We start from the raw sequence: 27,074 nt of genomic DNA, 5'->3' as shown, positions 1-27,074 counted from the left end.
ATTTTTGGAAAGTACACATTCTACCGAATCTAAAATGGGTACCCATGCCTTTCTGCTCCAAACTACTGAGTCGCAAGGCTTTCCCACAATTGTCGGTTTTGGTGAAATATCTGAAAATTGCCTCAAAGCTTCAACTTCTCAGCACCATATCGCCCATGTATCGTTACGCACCAAGATAAAGCACCCTAAATATGATTGCCAGGGTTCCTCCAAACAGTTTGGTGGCCATTGTTCATAGGTTTACCAAAGTATCTGGCATTTAGAGGCCCCAAAATGAAGTTAGCGCATACAAACAGTCCCGTGGGTAACTTCAGCTAATGAAAAATCAACACATTGACTGCATTTTTGTGGGGTAAAAACACAGAAATATATGTTTACCCCCAAAACCCATATATTTTTGGAAAGTACACATTCTACCGAATCTAAAATGGGTACCCATGCCTTTCTGCTCCAAACTACTGAGTCGCAAGGCTTTCCCACAATTGTCGGTTTTGGTGAAATATCTGAAAATTGCCTCAAAGCTTCAACTTCTCAGTACCATATCGCCCATGTATCGTTACGCACCAAGAAAAAGCACCCTAAATATGATTGCCAGGGTTCCTCCAAACAGTTTGGTGGCCATTGTTCATAGGTTTACCAAAGTATCTGGCATTTAGAGGCCCCAAAATGAAGTTAGCGCATACAAACAGTCCCGTGGGTAACTTCAGCTAATGAAAAATCAACACATTGACTGCATTATTGTGGGGTAAAAACACAGAAATATATGTTTACCCCCCAAACCCATATATTTTTGGAAAGTACACATTCTACCGAATCTAAAATGGGTACCCATGCCTTTCTGCTCCAAACTACTGAGTCGCAAGGCTTTCCCACAATTGTCGGTTTTGGTGAAATATCTGAAAATTGCCTCAAAGCTTCAACTTCTCAGCACCATATCGCCCATGTATCGTTACGCACCAAGATAAAGCACCCTAAATATGATTGCCAGGGTTCCTCCAAACAGTTTGGTGGCCATTGTTCCTAGGTTTACCAAAGTATCTGGCATTTAGAGGCCCCAAAATGAAGTTAGCGCATACAAACAGTCCCGTGGGTAACTTCAGCTAATGAAAAATCAACACATTGACTGCATTTTTGTGGGGTAAAAACACAGAAATATATGTTTACCCCCAAAACCCATATATTTTTGGAAAGTACACATTCTACCGAATCTAAAATGGGTACCCATGCCTTTCTGCTCCAAACTACTGAGTCGCAAGGCTTTCCAAAAGTTGTCGGTTTTGGTGAAATATCTGAAAATTGCCTCAAAGCTTCAACTTCCCAGCACTATATCACCCATGTATCATTACGTACTAAGAAAAAGCACCCTAAATATGATTGCCAGGGTTCCTCTGAACATTTTGGTGGCCATTGTTCATAAGTTTACCAAAGTATCTGGCATTTAGAGGCCCCAAAATGAAGTTAGCGCATACAAACAGTTCCGTGGGTAACTTCAGCTAATGAAAAATCAACACATTGACTGCATTTTTGTGGGGTAAAAACACAGAAATATATGTTTACCCCCAAAACCCATATATTTTTGGAAAGTACACATTCTACCGAATCTAAAATGGGTACCCATGCCTTTCTGCTCCAAACTACTGAGTCGCAAGGCTTTCCCACAATTGTCGGTTTTGGTGAAATATCTGAAAATTGCCTCAAAGCTTCAACTTCTCAGCACCATATCGCCCATGTATCGTTACGCACCAAGATAAAGCACCCTAAATATGATTGCCAGGGTTCCTCCAAACAGTTTGGTGGCCATTGTTCATAGGTTTACCAAAGTATCTGGCATTTAGAGGCCCCAAAATGAAGTTAGCGCATACAAACAGTCCCGTGGGTAACTTCAGCTAATGAAAAATCAACACATTGACTGCATTTTTGTGGGGTAAAAACACAGAAATATATGTTTACCCCCAAAACCCATATATTTTTGGAAAGTACACATTCTACCGAATCTAAAATGGGTACCCATGCCTTTCTGCTCCAAACTACTGAGTCGCAAGGCTTTCCCACAATTGTCGGTTTTGGTGAAATATCTGAAAATTGCCTCAAAGCTTCAACTTCTCAGCACCATATCGCCCATGTATCGTTACGCACCAAGATAAAGCACCCTAAATATGATTGCCAGGGTTCCTCCAAACAGTTTGGTGGCCATTGTTCCTAGGTTTACCAAAGTATCTGGCATTTAGAGGCCCCAAAATGAAGTTAGCGCATACAAACAGTCCCGTGGGTAACTTCAGCTAATGAAAAATCAACACATTGACTGCATTTTTGTGGGGTAAAAACACAGAAATATATGTTTACCCCCAAAACCCATATATTTTTGGAAAGTACACATTCTACCAAATCTAAAATGGGTACCCATGCCTTTCTGCTCCAAACTACTGAGTCGCAAGGCTTTCCCACAATTGTCGGTTTTGGTGAAATATCTGAAAATTGCCTCAAAGCTTCAACTTCTCAGTACCATATCACCCATGTATCGTTACGCACCAAGAAAAAGCACCCTAAATATGATTGCCAGGGTTCCTCCAAACAGTTTGGTGGCCATTGTTCATAGGTTTACCAAAGTATCTGGCATTTAGAGGCCTCAAAATGAAGTTAGCGCAGACAAATAGTCCTGTGGGTAACTTCAGCTAATGAAAGATCAACACATTAACTGCATTTTTGTGGGGTAAAAACACAGAAATATATGTTTACCCCCCAAACCCATACATTTTTGGAAAGTACACATTCTACAGAATCTAAAATGGGTACCCATGCCTTATTGCTCCAAACTACTGAGTCGCAAGGCTTTCCCAAAGTTGTCGGTTTTGGTGAAATATCTGAAAATTGCCTCAATGCTTCAACTTTCCAGCATCATATCGCCCATGTATCATTACGTATCACAAAAAAGCACCCAAATTGTGATTGCCAGGCGTTCTCCAAACAGTTTGGTGCCCACTGTGCATAGGTTTACCAAAGTATATGGCATTTAGAGGCCCCAAAATGAAGTTAGCACATACAAATTGTCCTGTGGGTAACTTCAGCTAATGAAAAATCAGCACATTGTCTGCATTTTTGTGGGGTAAAAACACAGAAATATATGTTTACCCCCCAAACCCATACATTTTTGGAAAGTACACATTCTACAGAATCTAAAATGGGTACCCATGCTTTTCTGCTCCAAACTACTGAGTCGCAAGGCTTTGCCAAATTTGGCGGTTTTGGTGAAATATCTGAAAATTGCCTCAAAGCTTCAACTTTCCAGCATCGTATTGTCCATGTATCATTACCAGCATAATGGAAGCGGGAATTCACCAGCACACAGGAAATACAAGCAGGATATACCTTGCTAGAAGTTTATTGCAGCATGCAACGTTTCGGGGTTACCCCCTTTATCAAGCATCGATGCTTGATAAAGGGGGTAACCCCGAAACGTTGCATGCTGCAATAAACTTCTAGCAAGGTATATCCTGCTTGTATTACCTGTGTGCTGGTGAATTCCCGCTTCCATTGATTCGTGAGGTTGCCGTTTCCTCATTTTCGCTGTGCACCAGGGATCTCTTACACTCGTTGGGCCAGGGTGTGCGGGTACTCACTCGAGTGTTCTCTCATTACCAGCATAAAGCATCCTAAATATAAACATACGGGTCTACTAAATAGTTTGACGCCCAATGTGCATAGATATACCAAACTATGTGGCGCACAGAGACCCCCAAATGACAATATGTATAGACATTTTCACGGCTGACGCGCTGGCTGCTGCAACATAACCACCCGGTGTGTGTATTATGCGACATTAGACCACCTAACAGTACAGAGACCCCAGAAAACCATATATTTTCAGAAAGTACACATTCTGACGAATCCAATATGGGTAAATAAGTGTTTCTACTACAAACTGCCAAACTGCAAAGCAATGCTGAACATAACGGTTTTTATCAAATTTCTGAAAATCGTCACAAAGCTTGAATTTTACCCCATTATATGCCCCACATTTCGTAACTTATCAGCATAAAACATCCTAAATATGAACGCCAGGGGTCTACTGAACACTTTAATGCCCAATATGCATAGATATACCAAACTATGTGGCGCACAGAGACCCCCAAATGACAATACTGTATATACATTTTCACGGCTGACGCGCTGGCTGCTGCAATATAAGCACCTGGTGTGTGTATTATGCGACATTAGACCCCCCTAACAGTACAGAGACCACAGAAAACCATATATTTTCAGAAAGTACACATTCTGACGAATCCAATATGGGTAAATAAGTGTTTCTACTACAAACTGCCAAACTGCAAAGCAATGCTGAACATAACGGTTTTTATCAAATTTCTGAAAATCGTCACAAAGCTTGAATTTTACTCCATTATATGCTCCACGTTTCGTAACGTATCAGCATAAAACATGCTAAATATGAACGCCAGGGGTCTACTGAACACTTTGATGCCCAATATGCATAGATATACCAAACTATGTGGCGCACAGAGACCCCCAAATGACAATAGTGTATATACATTTTCACGGCTGACGCGCTGGCTGCTGCAATATAAGCACCTGGTGTGTGTATTATGCGACATTAGACCCCCCTAACAGTACAGAGACCCCAGAAAACCAGATATTTTCAGAAAGTACACATTCTGACGAATCCAATATGGGTAAATAAGTGTTTCTACTACAAACTGCCAAACTGCAAAGCAATGCTGAACATAACGGTTTTTATCAAATTTCTGAAAATCGTCACAAAGCTTGAATTTTACCCCATTATATGCTCCACGTTTCGTAACGTATCAGCATAAAACATCCTAAATATGAACGCCAGGGGTCTACTGAACACTTTGATGCCCAATATGCATAGATATACCAAACTATGTGGCGCATAGAGACCCCCAAATGACAATAGTGTATATACATTTTCACGGCTGACGCGCTGGCTGCTGCAATATAAGCACCTGGTGTGTGTATTATGCGACATTAGACCCCCCTAACAGTACAGAGAACCAGAAAACCAGATATTTTCAGAAAGTACACATTCTGACGAATCCAATATGGGTAAATAAGTGTTTCTACTACAAACTGCCAAACTGCAAAGCAATGCTGAACATAACGGTTTTTTATCAAATTTCTGAAAATCGTCACAAAGCTTGAATTTTACCCCATTATATGCTCCACGTTTCGTAACGTATCAGCATAAAACATCCTAAATATGAACGCCAGGGGTCTACTGAACACTTTGATGCCCAATATGCATAGATATACTAAACTATGTGGCGCACAGAGACCCCCAAATGACAATAGTGTATATACATTTTCACGGCTGACGCGCTGGCTGCTGCAATATAAGCACCTGGTGTGTGTATTATGCGACATTAGACCCCCCTAACAGTACAGAGACCCCAGAAAACCAATATTTTCAGAAAGTACACATTCTGACGAATCCAATATGGGTAAATAAGTGTTTCTACTACAAACTGCCAAACTGCAAAGCAATGCTGAACATAACGGTTTTTATCAAATTTCTGAAAATCGTCACAAAGCTTGAATTTTACCCCATTATATGCTCCACGTTTCGTAACGTATCAGCATAAAACATCCTAAATATGAACGCCAGAGGTCTACTGAACACTTTGATGCTCAATATGCATAGATATACCAAACTATGTGGCGCACAGAGACCACCAAATGACAATAGTGTATATACATTTTCACAGCTGACGCGCTGGCTGCTGCAATATAAGCGCCTGGTGTGTGTATTATGCGACATTAGACCCCCCTAACAGTACAGAGACCCCAGAAAACCAGATATTTTCAGAAAGTACACATTCTGACGAATCCAATATGGGTAAATAAGTGTTTCTACTACAAACTGCCAAACTGCAAAGCAATGCTGAACATAACGGTTTTTATCAAATTTCTGAAAATCGTCACAAAGCTTGAATTTTACCCCATTATATGCTCCACGTTTCGTAACGTATCAGCATAAAACATCCTAAATATGAACGCCAGAGGTCTACTGAACACTTTGATGCTCAATATGCATAGATATACCAAACTATGTGGCGCACAGAGACCACCAAATGACAATAGTGTATATACATTTTCACAGCTGACGCGCTGGCTGCTGCAATATGAGCACCTGGTGTGTGTATTATGCGACATTAGACCCCCCTAACAGTACAGAGACCCCAGAAAACCATATATTTTCAGAAAGTACACATTCTGACGAATCCAATATGGGTAAATAAGTGTTTCTACTACAAACTGCCAAACTGCAAAAGCAATGCTGAACATAACGGTTTTTATCAAATTTCTGAAAATCGTCACAAAGCTTGAATTTTACCCCATTATATGCCCCACATTTCGTAACGTATCAGCATAAAACATCCTAAATATGAACGCCAGGGGTCTACTGAACACTTTGATGCCCAATATGCATAGATATACCAAACTATGTGGCGCACAGAGACCCCCAAATGGATATACTGTATAGTAGATAAAATTTACAAGGCAAAACAAAATAAGGCAGTAAAGAGTGAAATGAAAAAAAATCCAATAAAACCACAAAAATCAATGTTTTTTTTCCAGAATAGTGTTATCGGCCATCAGAATCACAGTTTGAATATTTTAGCTGGGCCAAACAGGTTATACGGCTAGAAACAAGTGAACACAACATATGCAGAGCTGAAAATGCAATAAAATGGCTAAAAATTCAATAAAATGGCTAAAAATGCACCAAAATACCCAAAATTGCAATATAATCACCGAAATAACATACAAAAGATATTGCACAGTACGGTTAGCGAATACGCTATTCGTAATGGCAATAAAACATTTTTTTCAGCAAAAAAAGAGACGATGCGATAAGAAAAAAAAAAAAAGCCACAATGCCATGTATGAGCGTGTGCGTGTGTACAAATGGTAAATTACATGTTATGTGCGCGTGTGTGCGTGTGCACGTGTGTGTAAGTGCAGTGAGTGTAAGTGACCCCCCCAATCCCCAAAAATGTATGTGTAAGTGTGTGTAAGTGTGAATCTAAGTGTGTATTACTGTAATAAGTGTGTGTTGGTGTGTTTGTGTGTGTAATTGTTGCACTAACCTGAAAAAGTCGCTGAAGACTGTTGCACACGATGTGGAGGGGTCCCAGGAAGACATCTGCGACGATCTGCGTGTCTCTGTGCTGTGGGGGCGGAGCTGGATGGCGCAGTGCAGGCTGCAGCAGCAGGACATGTAAGGAACACGTGTCTGCTGCTGTTTTTGGGCCCCTGGGCGATCGCGCACCAGGGGCCACTCGATCCCCTGCTCTGCTCGTTGCCTAGGGGCAGGGGATCGAAGCGGAACGGAGAAAGCGGCTCTAACAGCCGCTCCTCCGCTCCAGAACCCGGAAGTGCTGCAGAACGTAGAATCTACGTTCTGTGGCATTTCAAGTTACTTTTCCACAGAACGTAGATTCTACGTTCTGTGGCACTTAAAGGGTTAAGTTCTCATTCCTCTCTACCTTCCAATTCGTCCATTGATTCCAGTCATCTTCTAATTTTGGAATTTCCTTCCACCTGAATTCTGTCCTAATTCCCTTGATGTATTCTTTTAATGATTCTATATGACCGCCTTTGTATCTACTTTATTTTTTCTGCTTTTAGGAAATGCTTTCAATCTAATTTAGTTAATTTTCTTGGTGTTTTTGCATGTTTCTATGTTATTTCCAATTATTTCTTCAACGTAAGTTACGTTTTTCAGGGGACCAGGAAAAAATTATGTAAAATCTTAGAAAATATAAAATCAGGGAAATGTGTTACAGTAACTTTTGGTACTGAAAGCATATAAGCACAGGAGTCTGTTTTAATAACAAGGGTTACGCATTCCAGCGTTAATGTTACACTATGAGGGGCATGTGCATTGCCTCTTTGTCACATACACAACCTAAAGCAATAAGTGATTGGTGCAGGACTGTATAAGGGGCAGACGAATTGGAATTGGCCATTTGCAGGCAGAATCATGGCAAAATACACATCTGGTTCGTATTTTAAACCTCTTTATTTCACAAACAATAAAATTTGTAGAGGAAAACTTTTTTATGTAAAATCTGGGAAAACATTACTTAAAATGAGGGAAATTCACCCATTATAATGCATTATAAATTGGTGGGATCACAAATAAAAAAAATTTAAATGCAGGAAAACTTAAAATCAGGGAACTTAACATTTAGGTTTCACTGTATATGTTAAGGTCCTAAAGTCTTTCTTGAATTGCTTTATTTTTGTTATGTTTTGGTAGCCGAGGATGAGTAGGGTATAACGGTGCTTTATTAGCAGGTTCATGCAGCCATTACACTTCAACTCTAATACTTTAAAACAGTCTAGAAAGTGCTATGTACACAGTTTAACTCTTGTGCACAATTACACCTACAGGCTCTTTGTATAAACACCACATATTCCCCCTATAGTAGGAAAGCATTTGGGCAAATGTAATAAACAGCAACACTTAAACAGTTTGCATCTTAACGCAATATTATGCATTATTCACATCACATAGTCCTTGGTCCATGCAGGTAGTTTTCTGATTCTCTCAGTATGCCTTATAGCTTCACTTTTTCAGGCCTATTGCAGTTGGCATCAGGAGTAGGAAAATGTCCTTTATCAAATTGAGTTTTTCCAAAGTCATTCCTAACAGTAGCAAGACGACTTGCATTCCATATGCGTCCAACAGACAGTTCATATGTGTATGGTCCTTGCTGGCGTCTCACTTCAAGTGAGGGTTACTATCCTCACTCATTTAGATTGTCCTTGTTTCAGTAGTCCTGGTTTCTTAATTCTAACTAAAGATCCAGGCTGAAAGTGCACTTCTCTTGCACCACTTTTTCTGTCCATATAAGCCTTGCATTTGGCTTGTTGACATTTCACAATGTCAGCGGTAGATGATTTTGTCATCACAGTATTTTGTGGAATTTTGATGTCTGCAACATGTAACTTAGTGCGCATCTGTCTGCCATGTAATAATTCAACTGGAGATGATTGGGTTGTTGCATGGTGCATGCTCTGTAGTTATGTAGGAACTCTGCTGTAAATACTTTCCAAGATTTCCCAGTAAGAGTTGCTGTCTGTAGTGCTTCTTTCAGATTTCTGTTGAATCGCTCGATTTCTCCATTTGCTTGAGGGTAAAACACTGAAGATTTCCTATGCACAATATTTCTCTCTCTCAGAAAGAATTCAAACTCACATGAGACAAACTGTGGTCCGTTGTCTGAAATTAACTCCTTCGGCTTACCTTCTCTGCTAAAGACTGTAAACAGAAATATTATTACTGTAGCTGATGTTATATGAGAAACAAATGCAATTTCAGACCATTTACTGTAATAGTCTATCAAGGTTATAGCAAATCTGCAGGCTATAGGAGCATCTGTAAAAGGACCCACAATATCAATAGCAAGTTTTTCCCATGCTGAATCAGGGAATGGTACTGGCTGAAGTGGAGGTGTATGTGTGATAGCTGTTTTGTCATGATTCTGACAAGTAACACAAGAATGAATGGCAGTTACCACATCGGCATCCATTGCTGGCCACCAGTATAGTTCTTGTAGTCTTTGTTTTGTATGTACAATTCCTTGATGACTCTCATGTGCAACATTTTTAGGTACTTGTCATGAAGATCCATATTTGGAGCATAGACAATTATATCATCCAAGTAGCATTCTACACCAGGTATGCCATGGAGTATGAAAGCCAGTCCATAAGGTACACGCTTGAACCATAACATATCATGGGTGATAAATGCAGTCAGGTCTCTGCTTTCCTCATGCAGTAATACTTGATGATAAGCACTCTGAAGATCCAGGGTAAAAAATAATTTTGCTCCTTGGAGTTCTGAAAATATTTCCTCTATGTGTGGCAAGGTATGATTATCCATAACAACTGCTTTATTAGGTTCACGGAGATCAACACACAATTGAATACCTCCAGTTTTCTTCATTGTTACAACAATTGGTGAAACCCATTCGGAGGATTCTGATTTTTCAATCACATATTGCTCTACCAGTTTCTTTTGTTTCTGTTAGACAGTCTCGCTTATAGAGTAGGGCAATTGCCTCAATTTCTGGCGTACTGGTTTTACATCTGGTCTCAACTTAACTTTGTGTACAAAGTTCTTTACACAACCCAGTGAAGTGTTGCTTTGTGGTGAAATTTTAGACACTGACTGTGTGGCAAGCACTGGTGCTGTAGTAATCAACTAATTGTAGGTTTAACCCTTTGCCTGCCAAGCACGTACGGCGTACGTGCTGGCAGGCAAATGCTCAGGCTGCCAAGAACGTACATTGTACGTTCTTTAGCAGCTGAGCGCTCTCTCTGCTTCGGCGGCTTTTGCCGCCTCCGCAGAGAGTGGGGAGAGAAGACAGCCCCCTAGGCAACGAGGCTGGGGGGCTGTCAAGTCGGATCTGCGACTCGATTGTCGCAGATCCGACTTCAAAGTAGCAGACGCATCGCATGGAGCGTCTGCTACTACACTCACCTTCTTCCTGCCTGCAGAGCCGCCCACGCACTTCCTGCTGCGCAGCAACTCTGCAGACACGCTGCCAGGACTCCTCCAAAGAAGACAGCGATTCTCCTGCTCCAAAAACGGTAAGTGCACGTTTTTTTACACACTTACCTGCACCTACACATACTTACAGTACATTTATGCATTTAGTAAAGATTGGAATTTTTTTAAATTTTTTTTTTTAATTTTAGCACACTTGGTCCCTTTTGTACAGTTATTTACACTTATTTACACTTATTTACATGTATTTGCACACTCAGATAACTTTTATTAGTGCACAAATATGTATACACAAACAGGTGGTTTTTTTTTTTTTACGAATTCATTATACTGTTATCTTTTGTTTTTTTTGCCTAAAAACGTGTTATTTTGGCAGCGTGACTATTGGATAATCGATTTCGGCCACTAATTACGCTGTCAGAACAATTATTTTGTTATTTCATTGATTTACGCTATTTTTGTGGTTTTATTGCAATTTTATCCCTGCATTATTGTTCCCTATGTATCTTTAGTATCGTTTTGCTGTTTGGTGCTTTGGTATAGAAAGATAGATTTTACTTAGTTTGATCCGCCAAAATATGTGCTTTCCAAAAATATATGGGTTTCTGGGGGTCTTTTTACAGTTTGGGGGTCTTACGGCACATAACGTACAGTTAGGGTTCTCTTTTCTGCAGCTTAGTTGGCTAGCGTGAAAATTCATAGTTACGTTTTTCATTTGGGGTCCATACACAACACATACTTTGGTAAATCTATACATATTGGGCATCAAACTATTTATTAGACCTCTGACGTCCATATTTAGAGAGATTTTTCTTTGTACGTAAAACATTGTGTCCGATAAATGCGGCAAACTGCAACATTTTTAGGCGATTTTCAGAAATGTTGTAAAAACCTATATGTTTAGAAAAGCTTTGCAGTTTGGTAGTTTCGTGTAGAAAGACGTCGTTATCTTTGTTGGAATCGGCAGAATGTGTACTTTCCAAAAATGTATGGTTTTGGGGGGTCATTGCTGTTAGGAGGGTCTTGAGGCAAATAATATGAAGTCAAGGGTCTATGTTCACAGAAGGCGAATGGGCAGCGGAGAAAACTCATATTCACTATTTTTATTTGGGGTCCGCACATGCCAGCTGCCTTGGTATATCTATGCATATTGGGCATCAAACTGTTCAGTAGACCCTTGGCATCAATATTTATGGTGTTTTACAATTGTATGTAAGAAATTGGGTGAGATAAATGCGGCCAATTGCAATATTTTTAGGCGATTTTCAGAAATGTAAAAACAGTTGCTTTTATCGCCAAATTTAGGAAAGGCTTGCGACTTGGTACTTTGGAGTACAAAGACATGCATACCCAATTTGGATTCGCAGGAATGTGTACTTTCCAAAAATATATGGTTTTATGGGGTGAACGCACTTTTTCTACCTTTGCCCCCCCCAAAACAATGTAAATGTGTTGATTTTGCAGTACCTGAAATGACAGACCATATGGGGGTCTTTGTTTTGGGGCCCCTATACGCCACGTGCTTGGGTACACCTATACATATTGGGCATCAAACTGTTCAGAGGACCCCAGGCTTTCATATTTGGGGTGATTTGTCTTGATACCTAAAAGTATGTGGGTAATACAATGCTGCAGGGTCGAAATTTTGAAGTCATTTTTGGAAATGTCCCCAAAATCACCAAATTTAGGAATGGTTTGCGGCTTGGTACTTTGGAGTACAAAGACATGCATACCCAATTTAGATCCGTGGGAATGTGTACTTTCCGAAAATATATGGTTTTCTGGGGTGAACTTACTTTTTTCTACATTTTCCCCCCTCAAAACAATGTAAATGTGTTGATTTTGCAGTACCTAAAATGACAGACCATATGGGGGTCTTCGTTTTGGGGCCCCTATACGCCACGTGCTTGGGTACACCTATACATATTGGGCATCAAACTGTTCAGAGGACCCCAGGCTTTCATATTTGGGGTGATTTGTCTTGATACCTAAAAGTATGTGGGTAATACGATGCTGCAGGGTCGAAATTTTGAAGTCATTTTTGGAAATGTCCCCAAAATCACCAAATTTAGGAATGGTTTGCGGCTTGGTACTTTGGAGTACAAAGACATGCATACCCAATTTAGATCCGTGGGAATGTGTACTTTCCGAAAATATATGGTTTTCTGGGGTGAACTTACTTTTTTCTACATTTGCCCCCCTCAAAACAATGTAAATGTGTTGATTTTGCAGTACCTGAAATGACAGACCATATGGGGGTCTTCGTTTTGGGGCCCCTATACGCCACGTGCTTGGGTACACCTATACATATTGGGCATCAAACTGTTCAGAGGACCCCAGGCTTTCATATTTGGGGTGATTTGTCTTGATACCTAAAAGTATGTGGGTAATACGATGCTGCAGGGTCGAAATTTTGAAGTCATTTTTGGAAATGTCCCCAAAATCACCAAATTTAGGAATGGTTTGCGGCTTGGTACTTTGTAGTAGAAAGACATGCATACCCAATTTAGATTCGTGGGAATGTGTACTTTCCGAAAATATATGGTTTTCTGGGGTGAACTTACTTTTTGCTACCTTTGCCCCCCCAAAACGATGTAAATGTGTTGATTTTGCAGTACCTGAAATGACAGAACATACAAGGGGGGGTCTTCCTTTTAGGGCCCCTATATGCCACGTGCTTGGGTACACCTATACATATTGGGCATCAAACTGTTCAGAGGACCCTAGGCTTTCATATTTGGGATGATTTCTCTTGATACCTAAAAGTATGTGGGTAATACGATGCTGCAGAGTAGATATTTTGAGGTGATTTTTGGAAATGTCACCTAAATCACCAAATTTAGGAATGATTTGCGGCTTGGTACTTTGGCGTAGAAAGACATGCATACCCAATTTGGATTCGTTGGAATGTGTACTTTCCGAAAATATATGGTTTTCTGGGGTGAACTTACTGTTTTCTACTTTTGCCCCCCCAAATCGATGTAAATGTGTTGATTTTGCAGTACCTGAAATGACAGACTATATGGGGGTCTTCATTTTAGGGCCCCTATATGCCACATGCTTGGGTACACCTATACATATTGGGCATCAAACTGTTCAGAGGACCCTAGGCTTTCATATTTGGGGTGATTTGTCTTGATACCTAAAAGTATGTGTGTAATACGATGCTGCAGGGTAGATATTTTGAGGTGATTTTTGGAAATGTCACCTAAATCACCAAATTTAGGAATGATTTGCGGCTTGGTACTTTGGCGTAGAAAGACATGCATACCCAATTTGGATTCGTTGGAATGTGTACTTTCCGAAAATATATGGTTTTCTGGGGTGAACTTACTGTTTTCTACTTTTGCCCCCCCCAAATCGATGTAAATGTGTTGATTTTGCAGTACCTGAAATGACAGACTATATGGGGGTCTTCATTTTAGGGCCCTATATGCCACATGCTTGGGTGCACCTATACATATTGGGCATCAAACTGTTCAGAGGACCCTAGGCTTTCATATTTGGGGTGATTTGTCTTGATACCTAAAAGTATGTGTGTAATAAGATGCTGCAGGGTAGATATTTTGAGGTGATTTTTGGAAATGTCACCTAAATCACCAAATTTAGGAATGATTTGCGGCTTGGTACTTTGGCGTAGAAAGACATGCATACCCAATTTGGATTCGTTGGAATGTGTACTTTCCGAAAATATATGGTTTTCTGGGGTGAACTTACTGTTTTCTACTTTTGCCCCCCCAAATCGATGTAAATGTGTTGATTTTGCAGTACCTGAAATGACAGACTATATGGGGGTCTTCCTTTTGGGGCCCCTGTATGCCACGTGCTTGGGTACACCTATACATATCGGGCATCAAACTGTTCAGAGGACCCTAGGCTTTCATATTTGGGGTGATTTGTCTTGATACCTAAAAGTATGTGGGTAATACGATGCTGCAGGGTAGATATTTTGAGGTGATTTTTGGAAATGTCACCTAAAGCACCAAATTTAGGAATGGTTTGCGGCTTGGTACTTTGGCGTAGAAAGACATGCATACCCCAATTTGGATTCGTTGGAATGTGTACTTTCCGAAAATATATGGTTTTCTGGGGTGAACTTACTGTTTTCTACTTTTGCCCCCCCCCCTAACGATGTAAATGTGTTGATTTTGCAGTACCTGAAATGACAGACTATATGGGGGTCTTCCTTTTGGGGCCCCTGTATGCCACGTGCTTGGGTACACCTATACATATTGGGCATCAAACTGTTCAGAGGACCCTAGGCTTTCATATTTGGGGTGATTTCTCTTGATACCTAAAAGTATGTGGGTAATACGATGCTGCAGGGTAGATATTTTGAGGTGATTTTTGGAAATGTCACCAAAATCACCAAATTTAGGAATGATTTGCGGCTTGGTACTTTGGCGTAGAAAGACATGCATACCCAATTTGAATTCGTGGGAATGTGTACTTTCCGAAAATATATGGTTTTCTGGGGTGAACTTACTGTTTTCTACTTTTGCCCCCCCAAAACAATGTAAATGTGTTGATTTTGCAGTACCTGAAATGTCAGACTATATGGGGGTCTTCCTTTTAGGGCCCCTATATGCCACATGCTTGGGTACACCTATACATATTGGGCATCAAACTGTTCAGAGGACCCCAGGCTTTCATATTTGGGGTGATTTGTCTTGATACCTAAAAGTATGTGGGTAATACGATGCTGCAGGGTCGAAATTTTGAAGTCATTTTTGGAAATGTCCCCAAAATCACCAAATTTAGGAATGGTTTGCGGCTTGGTACTTTGGAGTACAAAGACATGCATACCCAATTTAGATCCGTGGGAATGTGTACTTTCCGAAAATATATGGTTTTCTGGGGTGAACTTACTTTTTTCTACATTTGCCCCCCTCAAAACAATGTAAATGTGTTGATTTTGCAGTACCTGAAATGACAGACCATATGGGGGTCTTCGTTTTGGGGCCCCTATACGCCACGTGCTTGGGTACACCTATACATATTGGGCATCAAACTGTTCAGAGGACCCCAGGCTTTCATATTTGGGGTGATTTGTCTTGATACCTAAAAGTATGTGGGTAATACGATGCTGCAGGGTCGAAATTTGGAAGTCATTTTTGGAAATGTCCCCAAAATCACCAAATTTAGGAATGATTTGCGGCTTGGTACTTTGGCGTAGAAAGACATGCATACCCAATTTAGATTCAGGGGAATGTGTACTTTCCGAAAATATATGGTTTTCTGGGGTGAACGTACTGTTTTCTACCTTTGCCGCCCCCCAAAACGATGTAAATGTGTTGATTTTGCAGTATCTGAAATTACAGAACAAACGGGGGGTCTTCCTTTTGGGGCCTCCTATGCCACGTGCTTGGGTACATCTATTCATATTGGGCATCAAACTGTTCAGTGGACCCAGGATTTTATATTTGGGGTGTTTTACATTGATACCTAATGATGTGTGGGAGATATGTTGCTGTAGAGTGGAAGCTTTGAGGTCATTTTTCAAAAAATTCACCAATTTCTATAAAACACTATAACTTTAGGAAACAATTGCAACTTGGTGGTTTGGAGTACAAAGATATTTCTACCCATTTTTGATTCACCAGAATCTGTTCTTTCTAGTAATGGGTAGTTTTCTTGGGTAAACCTACTGTTAGTGGAATGTTTGGCCTTGAAATCAAAAGTATGCCGTTTGGGGAGTGTTGCTTTGGAAATTTGGTTGTGTACTGCTTGTAGATTTTGAGCTATACAAGTGAGAAATCTCCATAAAACTATATATATTTGGTATTGTCGCGTTCAGGAGACATAGACCTTTCTAAATCAGCTGTGTTCTCGTACGTAAAATGAATGATGTTTCTGATATATGTGATTGTTCTTCGTGCAACATGATTTTTTTCATTTTATTTGACACTTAGAATCCAATATTTTTTTAGAGAAGTAGAATTACACCAAAATTCTTGCATATTGTGAAAGTTCAGGTTGTCCTGAAAAAAACAATATATTGTTTTCCTGGGTTAACTAAAAGACCACCCCAGGAAAGGCCCTTAAAGTGAAAGAGTGCAAAATATCTAAAAACTGCTTGGCAGTAGATGTTCGCATCTAGGACAAAACGGCTGGCAGGGAAAGGGTTAATGCAGCAAAGAGATCCCATCCAAGTATAGCAGTACCCTTATTCACAATGTAAAAGTCACATTTTGCAGTATTTGATTCAAATTGTATAGTCACTGGCAGCGTTTTGTGGTTTACCAGGGGCGACAAAAAGACACTTCTGGTAACTTTGGTTTCTTCTAGTGCAGACAGCGCAATTATGCTCTTTGCACTAGTGATGGGAACCCCTCCGGTGCCAAAAAAGGTGAGCAAGGGGGGAAGCTGGAAAGCCACCTCAGGCGGCAGAGGGTACAGATCACCCTGCAAACACTTACTTTATACTTATTTTTGAAAAGTTATTTAGAAATAGTTGTTTTATAACATACCAAAATTTAACTTAAACGTGAGCAACCCCTTTTATTGTCCTGAAATTTCTTACTGTGCCATGACATACAAAATGTAGTCACACTACAAAAAGAAAATAAACACTCAGTAGTCATTTTGCTTTATAAATATAAAAACAAATTAAATGTTTTGTGGGCGTCACTCTAGTTTTACTGCTTACTAGATCAGTGGTAGATGGTTATGTGGCTTTTGTATGCCTCTGATTTAATCAACCTACTTGTAGGAAAAATATCCCAACATATATAAAGTATTTCAGTTAATAAATTGCTAATGATTGCCTGCAAAGATAATTCCAAATAGAGCTAACATTAACTTACCAGTCTCTGGGTCACATATTTGCTCACAGGCATCTGTTGTTCTCTGGCCACAAAGATCTTGCACCCAAGGTGAGCTTGAGTTCACCTGATAGAAGAGGGACAACTGAGCAGGATTTAACCAGTCAGACACATCCAGGTAACTACCCTCGCTGATCACAAAGCTGCTCCCTGCCAAGAAGGAAAAGCATTGTTCACATTACAAACAGATCTCTGAACCTCTATCAGTATAAACATTAGACTGCTAATTGTTTCCCCATTAACTTACATCTAAAAAAAGTTTTATTTTGTCACAATGGGCCTCAATATGAGGAGAACAGTATTTAATTACAGATTTTCCATTTGATATCAGAGTGATTTCACATGATTTTCTTGTTAAATTTAGAAAACAAGTTACACATAGTAGATGTATCACCTGGCATAGATGTGAAGAAGCTCATGTCATATTAACAGCGCTTGTAGATGCTAGGTGATAAATTAATTTATACCACTGCACTGGATCTTGGTTTGCTAATGAGCTAATTTAATGGGAAGTAGAGATTTGCTTCTTTAGCATGGGATTTGCCACAGGATAAAATATTATTAGTTAATTTATCGTCATTTCCTTAATGAAATGAGCGTAGTAAAAGTCTTTGCAACTTCAAAGGCATTGCTCCCAGTTCTTTGTTATTCTTTCAATATAAATTAATCTCTCTAAAATGTTAAGCTGACAGAGGCCCAGAACAGATGTATGCATATACTTATCCAGTGCTTTATGAGACATAAGACAAGCCTTTGTAAATGGAAACACCAGTCACTGAATTAATGGACAGCAATGTGGGAAGTCTGAAAGCTTTGCATTCCGTATCCCATTTATTACTCTTCTGCTTCAACTTTTCCCATTTTACTAAATTTATTCTGTTACATTCAGTACTGGAATTGGGGAGGGATTTGGAGGGATGCCATCCCTGCACCTATGGCATATGTTTCTGTGAAAATAGCATCCCCTCAGATGGTTTTGAGAGTTTTGAATCCCAAAACTTTTTTATTGTATTATCACAGCATGCTTTCACTCCTTTCCACTTCTGCATGCAAACAGGGGCGCTCCACCAATGAGGCGAGTTGAGCCACTCGCCTTAGGCGGCAGCGGGCCCTGGTTGCCAGGGGGCGGTAAAAATGCCACTCCTGGTAACTAAGAGCCAAATTTCCAGTTTTCAACCCAGAAATTCGGCTCTCTGCACTAGCGACATGCACCACCCCCGGCAAAGGGAAGGCCGCCTCAGGCAGCAAAAAGGCAAGGATCGCCGTTGCATGCAAATAAAATGGAGACAGTAAAGAGTGTAAGGAAAAGAGCATAATGAGGAGAAAAGGGGAGAAATGATTACTGTGAGAAAAGTAGAGAAGAGATGGAAAAGTGTTATACACATGAAGATGGTGAAGGCATCACAGAGGGTTATAAATCACAGGAGAGAAGAAGAAGAAGCAAATAAGGAAAACAAATAGAGAAAATATAGAGTGTGTTTAGAACATACAGGCAGGGGTGTTTTGTTTGCAGATGTTTTGTATGCACTATTTTCATTTTGGGTTCCCTACAGGCCACATACTTTGGAACATCTATACATACTGGGCATCAAACTGTTCAGTAGAAGGAAATCGAAAAAAAAGCTGAGCCCTATTTTAACAATGGGTGTGGCTTATAATTGTGGGAGGGGTTTATATTTGGCCAGCTCCACTACTTTTTTATGATCCTATTAAAGCACTGATTACATTATCTATTCTTACAGCACTACAGTAATTTTGTTCCCTATACTCAGCATATGCAGTACAAGATGAAGAGGGCATTCTAGTATCTCACCATCTGCAATGAAGTTCTCTGGCACATGCAACGTGACCTTCACAGTAAGCGGACAGGACAGCTGTGGCCCGCACACAACAGCCAACACACAGGCACTCACCCCGACCAGTGTCAGGGCTGTCCGGTTTAAAGGGCTTTTCAGCACACCTGCAATGACAACAAACAAAGAGCAGATTAAAAGACACACTTCTCAGAACATACATTAAATATTGTACAGGTATTAAACCTGTTATCCAGAATGTTTGGGATCTGGGGTTTTCCGGATAACGGATCTTTCCGTAATTTGAATGTTCAAATTAAGTCTACTAAAAAATCATGTAAACATAGGTGAAAATTCAGTAACCACTGAAGTGGCTAACGCTAGCCAAAATTCTCCAGCGTGACGTCATTTTTCCACTTTGCCAATTTACTAACAGTAGCCCTGGCGAAAATTTGCCAGCGAATTAGATAGGAGTAGCGCAACTTCCCAGCCTGTCTGGCGAAGTTGCACTCTAGCGAAGGGGCAAAATTACGCAAATTTACTACGGTTTTTTTTTTCATGAACGTAACGTTCATAAAAAAACTCTTTCGCCAGACTTGACTCCGCCAGGTTAGACCAGTGAAGTGCAATAGAGTAGATAGGAGTTTGAAAAAAAAAAAGTTGAACATTTTTCTAAGTCCCATAAAAACGCTGGCATGTTTTACTTTTTATAGGGTGATTGGCTAAAAAAGATCATATTTTTTTTTTAGTTTGCCCACCTTCCCCCCTACATTTTCTAACATATGGCACCTTAAGTATACTGTGGGCACATGTGTAGGGCATTCAAACAACCCTATATACTTTTATAAACTTTCCCTGGGATTGTGTAGTGTAATGTGCGCTGCATTCATTTTTAAATTTTTTAATTTTGCAAATTAGCCTTTACTAGCGTAACTTTGAACGGCTGATCGTACTATCGCTTGCGCAACTTTGCAAGCGTTCGGTAACCTGTGCACAACTGCGGATCTTCGTGAATTTGTGCAGCCTTTACGAATCCACACCTGGCGAAGTACGGCGAAGTGCAGCAAAGGCAACGCTAGCGGATTTTCGGAGGTAAGTAAATGTTTTATTATTACAGAGAAAAAGGAAATCATTTTTAAAAATGTGGATTATTTGGATAAAATCAAGTCTATGGGAGACAGCCATTACATAATTCTAAGCTTTCTGGATAACTGGATTCTGAATAACGGATCCCATACCTGTAGTGAAATTTCATGGTTTAAAGTGTCCTTGAATACAAACAAAAAAAGGATTTTTAGGCAAAATAATACTTTAGATCTAATAAATGTATAAACATTATCTACAGCAGGGCTGTCCAACTGGCGGCCAGCGGGCCGCATGCGGCCCGTGACCCCCCTTCTGTGGCCCTCCAGATGCTCTGTCTGTTTACCATAAGTAAACTTTAAAAGGTATCACTACAGAGATACATTGGCCCCTGCATTGTTTAAACCTCAAATTCAGACTGTAATCCCATGTATTGTTCACACCTGTGAGCCCCCTCTATTGTTCACACCTGTGACACCTCTATTATCCTAAAGGCCTGTACTGTTCACACCTGAGACCCAGACTGAAACTGCCCACATTGTTCACCTGTTCACACCTTATTCAAAATGCTAATGAGACACCAGCACTGTGTCACTCTATGTAATACATTTTAGACTGATAGCTTTCCTTGTCTTCTGCTCTGTTCTGCCTTCCCTCCCTGCAGGGCCAGAACTAGGGGCAGGCAGAGTAGGCACCCGCCTAGGGCGCAATCATAGGAGGGCACACTTTTAAGGGGAATTTCCTTTCTTTCTTTTTTAAACCCTGACTTGCTTGGCCTTTGATAGTTTTTCAACTTTATAAACCCCCTGTTCCAGACAGAATCACTCCCAGCTCCCTTTTGGCAGCTGCTGGCACAGGTACATATTTGTGGGCAATATCTTGGCTGCTACTTACACAGGTAAACAGATGATATGATGGATATTTGGCTGCTGCTGGCACAAGTACATATATGGAGGCAATAGTGTGTATTTTTTGGCTGATGCTGGCACAGGTACAGATTGGGGCATTATAAGGGATTGGCTGCTGCTGGCTCAGGTACATGGGGCAATATGGTGGCTGCTGGCACAGGTACACAGATGTTTGAGGGCAATATGATGGGGTTTTGGCTACTGCTGTAACATATACAAATTGGGGCAATATGATGGATTCTTTTGGTTGCCGCTGGCATAGGTACAGATTGGGGGTAAAAATATAATGGATGTTTTGGCTTATGCTGGCACAGGTACAGATTGGGGCTTGGGGGCAATCTGAGGGATTGACTGCCATTGGCATAGGTACAAATGGAGGCAATATGATAGGTGCTGGCACAGGTACAGGGGGCTATATGACTGGTAAGGTGGGAAATGGTAATGCAGGACTGGGTGGGGGGTCACTGATTGAAGCCCTTGTCTAGGGTGCAAAAATACCTTGGCCCGGCCCTGCCTCCCTGTGTGTGCCATTCTCTGCTTGCCCAGTGTTGCTTGTGTGTGCCATTCTCTGCTTGCCCAGTGCTGCTTGTGTGTGCCATTCTCTGCTTGCCCAGTGCTGCTTGTGTGTGCCATTCTCTGCTTGCCCTATGCTACCTGTGGGATGTAAACCTGTTAGGGGTTTGTTCTTGGGGTTATTAGCATTTGGAAATTGTTGTTAAGGCCCCCTAAGGTGTTTAACCCTTTAAGTGCCAGCAGAATTTCACATTTTGGTTACGCGAAATGCCAGCCGTTTTTGAAACATTTTGTGCTCTCTCACTTTAGGGGCATTTTCTGAGGGGAAACCTATAGTTTACCTAGGAAAACTATACATTTTTTTTTTCGGTAGAAACTGAGCTTTCTAAATCTGCCTGAGTTTTCATGTATTTCCACCTGTGCAAAAAAATTTATAGTGCTAAATACCAAAAAAAAATGAAAAATTACCATTTTTCATCGTATATCAATTTATACCAGAAAAATATTTCATTTTAGGGATGAAAATCCAACTGATTTGGAAAGCCTTATGTCTCTCGAACGTGCCAATACCAGATATGTATAGTTTTAGGGAGATTTAGGATTTCTGTACAGCAAAAACTCCCGGCAGTATATTACCGAATTTGAAAGCACTAAGGCAGAAAACAGCATGCTTTAGATTCCAAGGCAAAAAATCCTGAAACCGTAGGTTTACCCCAGAAAACCATACATTTTTGAAAAGTACACATTCTGCCGATTACAAAATGGGTAACTATGTCTCTCTACTCCCAACTACCAAACATAAAAGCTTGTCTGAAAATAGCGGTTTTTCAAAAAAAAATTCAAAATTCTGAAAAATCATTTCAAAGGTTTTATTTTGCTGCTCCGCATATCCCAAACTATATTAGGTACCAAGAAAAAGCACCTGAAATATGATTGCCAGGGGTCCACTGAACAGTTTGATACCCATTATGCATAGGTTTACCAAAGTATCTGGCATTTAGAGACACCAATATGAAGTTAGCACATCCAAATTGATCAGGACTTTACTTCAGCTACTGAGAAATCAACACATTGACTGCATTTTTTGTGGGGTAAAAACACAGAAATATATGTTTACCCCCCAAACCCATATATTTTTGGAAAGTACACATTCTACTGAATCTAAAATGGGTACCCATGCCTTTCTGCTCCAAACTACTGAGTCGCAAGGCTTTCCCAAAATTGTCGGTTTTGGTGAAATATCTGAAAATTGCCTCAAACCTTCAACTTCCCAGCACCATATCGCCCATGTATCATTACGTACTAAGAAAAAGCACCCTAAATATGATTGCCAGGGTTCCTCTGAACATTTTGGTGGTCATTGTTCATAAGTTTACCAAAGTATCTGGCATTTAGAGGCCCCAAAATGAAGTTAGCGCATACAAACAGTCCCGTGGGTAACTTCAGCTAATGAAAGATCAACACATTGACTGCATTTTTGTGGGGTAAAAACACAGAAATATATGTTTACCCCCCAAAACCCATATATTTTTGGAAAGTACACATTCTACCGAATCTAAAATGGGTACCCATGCCTTTCTGCTCCAAACTACTGAGTCGCAAGGCTTTCCCAAAATTGTCGGTTTTGGTGAAATATCTGAAAATTGCCTCAAAGCTTCAACTTCCCAGCACCATATCACCCATGTATCGTTACGCACCAAAAAAAAGCACCCTAAATATGATTGCCAGGGTTCCTCCAAACAATTTGGTGGCCATTGTTCATAGGTTTACCAAAGTATCTGGCATTTAGAGGCCTCAAAATGAAGTTAGCGCATACAAATAGTCCTGTGGGTAACTTCATCTAATGAAAAATCAACACATTGACTGCATTTTTGTGGGGTAAAAACACAGAAATATATGTTTACCCCCCAAACCCATATATTTTTGGAAAGTACACATTCTACTGAATCTAAAATGGGTACCCATGCCTTTCTGCTCCAAACTACTGAGTCGCAAGGCTTTCCCAAAGTTGTCGGTTTTGGTGAAATATCTGAAAATTGCCTCAAAGCTTCAACTTCCCAGCACCATATCACCCATGTGTCATTACGTACTAAGAAAAAGCACCCTAAATATGATTGCCAGGGTTCCTCTGAACATTTTGGTGGCCATTGTTCATAAGTTTACCAAAGTGTCTGGCATTTAGAGGCCCCAAAATGAAGTTAGCGCATACAAACAGTCCCGTGGGTAACTTCATCTAATGAAAAATCAACACATTGACTGCATTTTTGTGGGGTAAAAACACAGAAATATATGTTTACCCCCCAAACCCATATATTTTTGGAAAGTACACATTCTACTGAATCTAAAATGGGTACCCATGCCTTTCTGCTCCAAACTACTGAGTCGCAAGGCTTTGCCACAATTGTCGGTTTTGGTGAAATATCTGAAAATTGCCTCAAAGCTTCAACTTCTCAGCACCATATCACCCATGTATCGTTATGCACCAAGAAAAAGCACCCTAAATATGATTGCCAGGGTTCCTCCGAACAGTTTGGTGGCCATTGTTCATAGGTTTACCAAAGTATCTGGCATTTAGAGGCCCCAAAATGAAGTTAGTGCATACAAATAGTCCTGTGGGTAACTTCAGCTAATGAAAGATCAACACATTGACTGCATTTTTGTGGGGTAAAAACACAGAAATATATGTTTACCCCCCAAACCCATACATTTTTTGGAAAGTACACATTCTACAGAATCTAAAATGGGTACCCATGCCTTATTGCTCCAAACTACTGAGTCGCCAGGCTTTCCCAAAGTTGTCGGTTTTGGTGAAATATCTGAAAATTGCCTCAAAGCTTCAACTTCCCAGTACCATATCACCCATGTGTCATTACGTACTAAGAAAAAGCACCCTAAATATGATTGCCAGGGTTCCTCTGAACATTTTGGTGGCCATTGTTCATAAGTTTACCAAAGTATCTGGCATTTAGAGGCCCCAAAATGAAGTTAGCGCATACAAACAGTCCCGTGGGTAACTTCAGCTAATGAAAAATCAACACATTGACTGCATTTTTGTGGGGTAAAAACACAGAAATATATGTTTACCCCCCAAAACCCATATATTTTTGGAAAGTACACATTCTACAGAATCTAAAATGGGTACCCATGCCTTTCTGCTCCAAACTACTGAGTCGCAAGGCTTTCCCACAATTGTCGGTTTTGGTGAAATATCTGAAAATTGCCTCAAAGCTTCAACTTCTCAGCACCATATCACCCATGTATCGTTATGCACCAAGAAAAAGCACCCTAAATATGATTGCCAGGGTTCCTCCGAACAGTTTGGTGGCCATTGTTCATAGGTTTACCAAAGTATCTGGCATTTAGAGGCCCCAAAATGAAGTTAGCGCATACAAATAGTCCTGTGGGTAACTTCAGCTAATGAAAGATCAACACATTGACTGCATTTTTGTGGGGTAAAAACACAGAAATATATGTTTACCCCCCAAACCCATACATTTTTGGAAAGTACACATTCTACAGAATCTAAAATGGGTACCCATGCCTTATTGCTCCAAACTACCGAGTCGCAAGGCTTTCCCAAAGTTGCCGGTTTTGGTGAAATATCTGAAAATTGCCTCAAAGCTTCAACTTCCCAGCACCATATCACCCATGTGTCATTACGTACTAAGAAAAAGCACCCTAAATATGATTGCCAGGGTTCCTCTGAACATTTTGGTGGCCATTGTTCATAAGTTTACCAAAGTATCTGGCATTTAGAGGCCCCAAAATGAAGTTAGCGCATACAAACAGTCCCGTGGGTAACTTCAGCTAATGAAAAATCAACACATTGACTGGATTTTTGCGGGGTAAAAACACAGAAATATATGTTTACCCCCCAAACCCATATATTTTTGGAAAGTACACATTCTACGGAATCTAAAATGGGTACCCATGCCTTTCTGCTCCAAACTACTGAGTCGCAAGGCTTTGCCAAATTTGGCGGTTTTGGTGAAATATCTGGAAATTGCCTCAAAGCTTCAACTTTCCAGCATCGTATTGTCCATGTATCATTACCAGCATAAAGCATCCTAAATATAAACATAGGGGTCTACTAAACAGTTTGATGCCCAATATGCATAGATATACCAAACTATGTGGCGCACAGAGACCCCCAAATGACAATATGTATAGACATTTTCACGGCTGACGCGCTGGCTGCTGCAATATAACCACTCGGTGTGTGTATTATGCGACATTAGACCACCTAACAGTACAGAGACCCCAGAAAACCATATATTTTCAGAAAGTACACATTCTGAAGAATCCAATATGGGTAAATAAGTGTTTCTACTGCAAACTGCCAAACTGCAAAGCAATGCTGAACATAACGGTTTTTATCAAATTTCTGAAAATTGTCACAAAGCTTGAATTTTACCCCATTATATGCCCCACATTTCGTAACTTATCAGCATAAAACATCCTAAATATGAACGCCAGGGGTCTACTAAACACTTTGATGCCCAATATGCATAGATATACCAAACTATGTGGCGCACAGAGACCCCCAAATGACAATAGTGTATATACATTTTCACGGCTGACGCGCGCTGGCTGCTGCAATATGAGCACCTGGTGTGTGTAATATGCGACATTAGACCCCCCTAACAGTACAGAGACCCCAGAAAACCATATATTTTCAGAAAGTACACATTCTGACGAATCCAATATGGGTAAATATGTGTTCCTACTGCAAACTGCCAAACTGCAAAGCAATGCTGAACGTAACGGTTTTTATCAAATTTCTGAAAATCGTCACAAAGCTTGAATTTTACCCCATTATATGCCCCACATTTCGTAACTTATCAGCATAAAACATCCTAAATATGAACGCCAGGGGTCTACTGAACACTTTGATGCCCAGTATGCATAGATATACCAAACTATGTGGCGCACAGAGACCCCCAAATGACAATAGTGTATATACATTTTCACGGCTGACGCACTGGCAGCTGCAATATAAGCACCTGGTGTGTGTATTATGCAACATTAGACCCCCCTAACAGTACAGAGACCCCAGAAAACCATATATTTTCAGAAAGTACACATTCTGACGAATCCAATATGGTTAAATAAGTGTTTCTACTGCAAACTGCCAGACTGCAAATCAATGCTGAACGTAACCGTTTTTATCAAATTTCTGAAAATCGTCACAAAGCTTGAATTTTACCCCATTATATGCCCCACATTTCGTAACTTATCAGCATAAAACATCCTAAATATGAACGCCAGGGGTCTACTGAACACTTTGATGCCCAATATGCATAGATATACCAAACTATGTGGCGCACAGAGACCCCCAAATGACAATAGTGTATATACATTTTCACGGCTGACGCGCTGGCTGCTGCAATATAAGCAC

The 27,074-nt window shown here is 40.4% G+C and overlaps 1 protein-coding gene across 2 annotated transcripts in view; it reads right to left on the bottom strand.

Moving 5' to 3' along the window:
• LOC108698296 (astrotactin-2-like) overlaps positions 1–27,074 on the bottom strand; it is a 1,031,088-nt gene that overhangs the window by 686,847 nt on the left and 317,167 nt on the right. For both annotated transcript variants that reach the window (XM_018229686.2, XM_041572527.1), the window contains exons 5-6: positions 19,193–19,339; positions 17,362–17,529 (exon numbers count right to left, since the gene is read on the bottom strand). In XM_018229686.2, the coding sequence (XP_018085175.2) occupies positions 17,362–17,529; positions 19,193–19,339 (315 nt within the window). The remainder of the gene's footprint in view (positions 1–17,361; positions 17,530–19,192; positions 19,340–27,074) is intronic.

The sequence above is a fragment of the Xenopus laevis genome, chromosome 8L (assembly GCF_017654675.1).
Source record: "Xenopus laevis strain J_2021 chromosome 8L, Xenopus_laevis_v10.1, whole genome shotgun sequence".
In the NCBI taxonomy this organism is placed as follows: Eukaryota; Metazoa; Chordata; class Amphibia; order Anura; family Pipidae; genus Xenopus; species Xenopus laevis.
Note: the sequence above shows the minus strand (reverse complement) of the source record. Positions and strands in the feature narration are given on the sequence as shown.